The following is an 8,628-nucleotide window of genomic DNA, read 5'->3' as shown; positions in this document are numbered from 1 at the left end:
AAGGCCTGGTGCTGAAGCTGCGGAATCTAGGGCTGAGAGGGGAAAGTCCGTCCTTCAAAGGATGCCCTGCCCAGATGTCATAAGCTGAATACACTAAAGATCAGACAATAAGGAAAGTTTTTGTAGGGTCCAAATTAGAAGGAGGCTCTGGATCCCACTATCATGGAGATGTCCTTTGCTTCATGTGAGGCAATTTCCTGCTCCCATGCTACCTTAGGACTCCTATAGAAGAATGACAGATCAGTGGAGGAGGAGGGTGGTGCAGGGCAGAGGTGTCATGGTTGAAGACTGATCTGAAAAGAGTTGGAAACTGACAATACATGTTTGTCCTAGGGGAGGAAAAGTGTTATGAAGTGGAACCTAAATTGTATGGCTATAACCCCACTGTTATTTCTATACCCTTAGGGTAGGGAGAGAAGGGAGAGTCAGAATGTCTAGGAACGTTCTTCTTCAGGATATTGTGGCACACTGAACCATCCTCATGGACAGATGATTTTCCTCTGATGGATATGAATTCTTATATTTGAAACAGAGGTCTGAGGAGTTAAAGTTTCCATTCTTTTATTCTTCATTCACATACTCTTACAAGGAGAAATAGCAGTAGCCTTCCAAACATACATCTACTTGGTAGAGAGTGGGAACTTTGTCAATATAGAGGTGATTTAGTCAAGTGGAGGCCATTTAGGAAGATAGTGTAGTGAGAGGATGGATTTTTCTTTGAACAGGTCTTCAAGTAAGAAGCAGGATGGCTCCTGCCCCCAACTCAGCTTTCCTATTTAGTTTTGAACTGCTGCAGGTATGCCAGGATATCCGACTTGACCGCACTGACTGGGGCCCGATGGAACCAGCGCATGACGGGGACTCCATTAGGCCCCACCAGGAACTTTTCAAAATTCCAGCGGATGTCATGGACCTTTATAGGTTCCCAGGATATATGTTTTAATGAGCCTAAAATCTCAGAGGGGTGAGGACAGGAGTGCTGAAGCAGAGAGATGGAAAAAAGAAACAACAACATCATTTCTGTTCCTGGATGATCCAGGCTATTTTCACCCACAGAAAATCCACTCCCTCCCATACCTAGATATCTTAATTTCCTGTGATTCTTAGAAATTTTCTGAATCACCACCATGCCAACTACCAAGAACATTGTAGATATTTTGGCAAAAGTCTATTCCCTCTTCCTGTTTTACCCCATGACCCCATCACAAAATCATGCTGCTATGGGTAAGAAATGTCACCTCTCTTACTTTTAGTTTCCTTTTCTGTAAAGTGAATTGCTTGGATTAGAATGTGGCTTCCCAGATCTTGGGGCTCTGTGAGCCAGTAGCATTTCAAATATATCTTTTGGAACCAACATAGAGTTAGCAAAATTTTGTTTTGTCAAATAAGAAAAAAATTATAAAACATCATCTCTTCATCATTTAATTTAAAAAATATTACTGTGAGAATAAATAATATATAGGTCCTAATCTTAGAATAAAGGGCAGCCCTATAATTCAGTTGAGTTTATGAAATCTTCCTTACACTGTCCTATTTTCTTCAGTTTACTGAGGACATGTAACAGTCTCAAAATGGGCCAACCTTGGCCCACAATCCAGCATTTAGGAACAATGAACTCTGGTGATCTTCAGCGGCCCTTTCAGCTCTGACATTCTCTGTGTCTAAAAGTTGGTGTTTCATAAGAGGCGCTCATTACATTGTATTACACATGTTCTTTTCTGTCTCCCTCTCTAGTGTGAACTCATCAAGAGGTAGGGACTATGTCTTGTTCATCTTTATACCCTTATTATTTAGCAAACTGCCTTGTAGATAGCAAGCACTGAGTAAATGTACCTTGAATGAATGAATGTCAATGAGCAAAAGAGGGTGGTCTCAGTAAAAGCTGCCATTCTACACAACTCTCTCCACCACACTAAGCTAGAGCCCCATAGATACTAACAGGTTAAACCCCAATCCCTATACTGATCTGGAAGTCTTTCCAAAGAGTCCAATCACACCTCCAGGCATGAGCCCATTTCTACCACACCAACTCTATGGTAGGAATATTAGAGAAGAACAGGCTTGTCAGTAATTCACTTACCTTCAAGAAGGTGAAGACTTTCTGTTCTTTTTCCCCATTCACATCTCCTTTCTCAAAAAGCTGGAAATTAGGTACATATCCTCCCCCTGGACGGACATACCTGCAATGAACCATAATGTTCCCAGGAAGCTCCAGAATGTGAGAGAAATTTATGATGGGACACCAGGATATGAGGTCATGGGAAAGAGCAGAAAGAGGTGGAGGTATAGTAGACAGGACCGGGAAGGAAAAATAAGGCCTTTTTTACTTTGAGATCCCTGATTCACTTTATTTTTCTCTATTCCACAACATGTCCCTGTGCCCAACACTGTTTCTGTACCAGCTATTTCTGTGCTCCTGCTCCTCCATGGTGCATCCAGGTCTCACTACCAAGGGAGGAAGAGAGAGTCTCTGGACACTGCCAGACTCATTCAGCGTAGGCCAAAGTTAAAATCAGTGTGCAGATGCCACTGAGCCTATTAATCCACCACCCACCCAGAACACCCCCTATATGGAAGGGCCTCTGGAGACTAAGGAAAGGTAGATAAGGGCCTTCTATAGGGTTTCAAGCAGGTACTTACTTCAGCCCTGGAAGGATCTCCGAGTTCTCTCCTGGTTCTTGCTTTCCAAATTGGTTACAGGGGAAGCCCAACACAACTAAGCCAAAGGACTTCAGCTCCTCCTGAAGTGTATTCAGTTCTATGGATAGAGAAGGGACAATATGGTAGCCTGGCTAGAGACCCTGCTTTGTGTAGAGAAAATCCCTGGAGGTACTCATTTTACAGAGGAGGAAACAGGCTCAGAGAAGGAAAAATCTCTAGATCAGAAAGACTATTAACGGCAGGGCTGAAGTTAGATACCGGATCTCCAGACGCACATTCAAAAGCCTTTCATTACCACGCAGTATTTCACAAATCTACAGCACATTGGAATCAGTGGGGGCCCTTCCTTAAAAATGAGGATGCCCAGGTCCTATTCCAGAAAATTTTCTGATTACATGCCTCTGAGATGGGGCCCAATCATCTTTATTATTCAAAAGCTCATCAGGTCACTGTTGGTGGGATTGTAGAATGGTGTGACTGCTATGGAAAATAATATGGAGGTTTCCAAAAAAATCAAGAATAGAACTACCATAGATCCAGTGGTCCCATTTCTATGTGTATATGGAAAAGAATTGAAAGCAGTTTCTCAAAGAGATACTTAACACATCCATGTTCATAGCAGCACTATTCATAATAGCGAAGAAGTGGAAGCAACTCAAATGTCCATTGATGGATAAACAAAATGTGGCATATACATACAATGGAATATCATTCAGCTTTAAAAAGGAAGGAAATTCTGTCACGTGCTGCCAAATGGATGAACCTTGAAGACATTATACTAAGTGAAATAAACTAGTCATAAAAAGACAAATACCGTATGATTCTATTTACATGCAGTATATAAAGTAGTCAGATTTATAGAAACAGAAAGTAGAATGGTGATTACCAGTGGCTGGGGGCAAGAGGAAAAGGGGAGCTGTTATTTAATAGGTATAGAGTTTCAGTTTTGCAAGATGAAAAAGTTCTGGAGATTCGTTTCAGAACAATGTGAATATATGTAACACTACTGAATGTTACACTTACAAATGATTAAAATGGTAAATTTTAGGTTATGCCTTTTTTTAACCACAATTTTAAAAAAAAGTTCACTATGTGATTTTTAAACAAAGCTGATGTTAGGTTTGAACATCACTGCTCATGAGTTTGCCTTCTCTGAGTGGTTAACTGAATCTTTTTTAAAGGAAAGGACAGAACACGAACAGTGGGCTTCTCTCCTCTGTACAGACTGGTTCAGCCTGGGTGGAGTGGGAGTAAACCTGATAGGGACAAAGAGAACCAGAGAAATTCAAAGTCAAGCTTCCTGGTGTTCTTCAACAATCCTTAGGATGTTAAAGGTGCCTACCTAAAAATCCTCATTGATATGCCAAAACACAAGCTTCCAATTGCATTCTTCCACTGTTTTCTACAAGTTTTCTAATTTTTCTGCTGAGACTTTTATAATCATCTTCTTTGTTAACCCTTTCTGGACTGAATGCCTTCAGTACCCTGACAAATCCTAGCCAGTCCCATTCAGATTCTGGTGAGCCAACTAGTCAACTGGTATCTCCTCTTAGTCCCTTTTCTCTTTTTTTTTCTTTATTTTTCTATTTTTATTTTTTTTTACAAAATAGAGATTGCTTTCCTGTTTCCACATGGTTGCTCAGTACCTCTCCCCATATCCTTCCCTCTTGTCTTCAGTCACTGTAGATAATCACTTCCCCTTGGAAAGAGACAACAAAGGAGGAAACTTGTCTTCCAGTCCTTGAGCAACAACGCTTTGGTTTCCTCACCTGTTTTGTACAGAGTTGGAACTCAATAGATTGATTTTTAAAGTCCCTAAAAGAGAATTATGGTCCAGTAGAATATTATTCAATCTTAAAAAAGGAATGAGAAAATGATCTGAACTCTAAAGTACTTTATTAATTTTAAAAAGCAAAGTGGCAAATAGTATTTATAGTATGTTATCAACAGGGGGAAATGCAGAAAAAAGAATCTATCTATATACCTGGCAAATATGATAATATTGGTCATCTGAAGGGAGGGGAAGGAGATGGAAAGACTATGCACTCTAAACTTTTTTATCCATTTAATTTGTGAGCCTTGTGAACATATTACCTATTCAAAACATAACATAATCAAAAACAAAAACGTGAAGTTCTTATTAGTTCAAATATAAGAAATGCATCTGTTTCTGGTAAAATTCATCCTGCTCATCATTCATTGGCTTTTAAACCACACAGCCTAAGATACGAGAAAGATAAAATTCTTCCCTGAATAATGTACAAAGAGGGAGAAAATTATACCTAAAGGAGGGGTTGAGGTTGGAGAGGGAGTATTTGCCTCTATTATTGCCTCCTCTACCAGCCTCACTAGAGTCAAATGCAACTCCAGCTATAAAATCCCTCTCCCCCTTTTTCCTTTCTTTGTAAGTGACCTGGAAAAGTCTCAAAAACAGTGATACTGTCTCCTGTATTTACCAAGGAGACTTGAATCCTCAGAGAGGCTCCTAGTTCTCAGATATATATTGATTCTCCTAGAAATCTCAGTTGCAAAGCAGAGGCAAGACATACAGAGGGGTTAGCAAACTGTCTCTCTAGAAGTGCAGATAGTAAATATTTCAGACTTTATGAGCCAGATGTTGCTGTTTCAACTATTCATACAACTACTCAACTCAAGGAGAGCGTACAATCAGCCACAGATAGTATGTAAACAAATGGGCATAGCTATGTTCCAATAAAACTTCATTTACAGTAACAGGCTGGCCAGATTTGGCCTGTGGGCCATAGTTTGCTGACTCCTGATATGGGAGAATGAAGTCACCTGAATATGAGTATTTATTCTGATACATAATTAGAATTATATTTTAATTCTAATCATAATTTAAATCATAATTTAAAATATAATGAGCTGGAAAATGCAGTCCCACAGAGACTTGGCTATGAACTCTTACCAGGATATTGAGCCGTCAGACCACAATAGGTGGCCACATTGACAAAAAGGACATGCTTGCCCGCATACCGCTTGAACTGAATGTGTTCCCTTCCTTTAAGAGTGATGGCGTCATATTCATAGATGGTGCCTTTCACATCTTTGTAGCAATCCGTCTGGAAGATTTAAAAAATGATAATATTAATAACAACAATGCCTAACATCTATGTAATCTTTCAAAGCACTTAAAGTATCATATATGTATTAACTAAGACCAGAAAACAAACAAGAGTTCTGAGGTATCAACGACAAGACTGAAACTAGGTCTTGTGACTTGAAAGCCAATGATTTTTTGAGCAACAAGTAGTCAAGTCACTCTCTCTATTATCCTGGAAGAGGCAGGATACCAGGAAATACTTGGAAGAATGGAAAAGAGCAGAGATTCATGAGCTAGGATGGGAGGATCTGGAAGTAAGTGGAGCCAAAGAGAAAAGCACAATGCCTTTCATGCTTCTGTGAAAATGAGGCTATTCCTTGCCTCTGGACTGAAGGTATCTTACTTGGACTCTCTCAGTGAAGGGAAGGTTTTAAATTGCTTAAGTATTTCAGGATAGCCTAGTTACTTCTTTAACTTTCCCTAGGTCTCCTGACTTCTTATTCCACCCTTCAGCACGGCAGAGCAGAAAGAGCTCTGGCCTGGGAATCAGAAGCCTGCTCTATTATTAAATTCCTTTGTGAACTTGGGCAATTCTCATCCTTGGCCATCAGTTTCCCCATCGGCAAAATGAAGATCTTCTAGATTTCTGTCAGATCCTCGAAGGGCCTTCCAGATTTAACATTCTAGAATCTAATATTATCCCCACCTTGAATAGTTTTCTCTCTCATGTCACTCTCTTACTCATAAGAGTCTTAATAAGCCAATACTGTGAAACTCTAACTTTTTGTTTCTCCCAAGAAAGGAGATGGAGAACTCAGTAGTCCATCTGAAAGTAGGTCACTAAAATCTGTCTGGCAGCATCCAACTTATTGCACACCCACCTCCTCACCCCATTGTGCTCTAGATATCTAATACTTGCCTTCATCATCAGCTCCGTCTATCCTATTCCTTCTCAAATCTCCTGATCATATTTGCACAGAGTTCTACATAACAGAAATAATTTCCACATAACAGAAATAAGTTCTACACGAAATTCTTGTTGCTTGTCTTAGGTTACATTCCTCTATAAAGCAGATGTCATCTTACTCCTCCTCTGTCTCTATCCATGCAGGGTCAGTGCAGTACCCAAAGTGTACTGACTCCACAGTACTCGCCAGGACATCCTGATCCCTTTCCCTATATTGGGGAAGCCACTACAAATTGCTCCTGGAATACCGAGAGTATAAAATAGGAAGTATTAAAGAGAATCTACGAAACCACATGTCAGTGAGAAAAAGACAGAGAGCAAAGGAGGGTAGGATCTAATAAGGAAGGTCCAGACTTAAACTAGGATCAGACTAGACTCCCTGGAAATGCAATGGACTAGAAAGGATTTTAGCCAAACACCATCCGCCTCCACCTAAAGAAGGAGTGATGGAACACAAAACAAAATCAAACTTTTTCAACCTTGTAAGCCCACTGATTCTATCACTAGCACACCATGTTGTAGCTACCCAGTCCCTACTCTTGGAGAGAAAGGTATTTTCTCTACGCAGTCTTTTGCACTTTTTCCTAAATGCATAAACACATTCATGCACCAGCAAAACTGAGATAGGGTCTCCACATCCAATTAGGCAGCACTGGGTAACATGAAAACCGTATTAACTCTCAAAAATAGAAAGTCATCCAGGAGATTCTCTAGTCAATGTAAGAAAGGGAGGAAGATCTTACTCAAGCTGCCTTTTATAGAACACATTATATGTGTAATAGTTATTGCTTACTCACCCATAAGGCAGATAAATGTTACCCACAAATTTATAATAAGAGAGTAGAGGCTAACAGAGGTGAAGTGACTTGTCCAAGCCCAAAAGTGGTAACCCACCATGTGAATGCGAGTTTGCTTGCTCCTAACTTCATGATTCCTTTTTACCTCCAAGTCATGTAGTTCATTGCTATCCTTCCCCAGACTGTCCCTCCCACTACCATACACACATGTTTTACCAACAAGGCAACTGAGCCATGAATTGAGAATAGAACTGAGGCCAGAATCCAAGACTCCTGATTCCAAATCCAGTTGTTTTAGGCCTCTGTTTATCTTTTCCATGTGTTTTATATTTCTCTGATAACTCTCTGACTTTATCCATCCCTAAAATTTCCACATCAGTTCTTCCCTTCTCTTCGTGGGTTTCCTGCTGAGCTGCATCTGAGATGACGCAGCTCAGCCTCTCCTTCAAACCCTGGTCTCCACTCACTCTGATGCCCACCACCGTCCCATGCCTCAGACCCAGCTCTGAGGCAGATACTGATGTGGCTGGAGGGGTATCTTGGCAACCTCCTCTACCTAGAGAAGGAGGGGAGAAAGGACCACAATAAGGAGACTCATTATTCTCTACCCATATTCAACTCAAGGAACATCCGTTTATAGGAGTGAACAAGATTCAAGGAGAAGAAAAGAAAGGCTTAGGGGAACTGCAAGGAGGAGGAAAGCAGAGGTCGAGTCTTACAAGAAGGACTGGAGGAAGAGATCATGGAGCAGGACAGAAGAGTAACTCCATGTTTGCACTGTGCCCCCCCCATCTCTGGAGGTCACTCACCTTCATCTTCTCTGGCTTGGGATCTGTCTGCACAAAGCCAGCTAGGAAAAGGGGGAAGAGATAGGAGGCCCTTAACTGTGCAGTCATGACTAGTGTTTGTAGGCTGCTAGTCTGAAAGTCTGAGGTCCTTGTGCACCTCGACAGCCTTTTGATACCCTGGCAGGAACTAGCCTAAGACCGCTCAGGCCAACAGCAGGGTGGCAAGGATTTCTGAGGCATGAGTAGGGCACAAGGAGGTAGAATTCAAACCACATCCTCACCTACACACACCCCCATGAGCACTCAGCGCTCACCAGTGCGATGAGGATCTGAGACTCATAAATTCTGGCA

General features: G+C 41.1%; 1 protein-coding gene across 2 annotated transcripts; it reads right to left on the bottom strand.

Moving 5' to 3' along the window:
- Positions 1-561: 561 nt before the first annotated feature.
- LOC101389073 (epididymal secretory glutathione peroxidase) lies at positions 562-8,385 on the bottom strand. Of its 2 annotated transcripts, XM_004441743.3 has the most exons (5): positions 8,299-8,385; positions 5,591-5,744; positions 2,641-2,758; positions 2,081-2,180; positions 562-979 (listed from the first exon to the last, which is right to left on the bottom strand). In XM_004441743.3, exons 1-5 carry the CDS (start codon positions 8,383-8,385, stop codon positions 773-775), a joined length of 666 nt encoding a protein of 221 aa, XP_004441800.1. In that variant the 3' UTR covers positions 562-772. The 2 variants fall into 2 exon arrangements, with proteins under 2 accessions (XP_004441800.1, XP_087294337.1); XM_087438211.1 differs by lacking the exons at positions 562-979; positions 2,641-2,758 and having other exon boundaries at positions 2,119-2,180.
- Positions 8,386-8,628: the final 243 nt, after the last annotated feature.

Source organism: Ceratotherium simum, chromosome 13 (genome assembly GCF_057802395.1).
Source record: "Ceratotherium simum simum isolate JZ-2026a chromosome 13, ASM5780239v1, whole genome shotgun sequence".
Classification (NCBI taxonomy): Eukaryota; Metazoa; Chordata; class Mammalia; order Perissodactyla; family Rhinocerotidae; genus Ceratotherium; species Ceratotherium simum.
The sequence above is the reverse complement of the archived record's forward strand: the minus strand, read 5'-3'. Positions and strand labels throughout refer to the sequence as shown.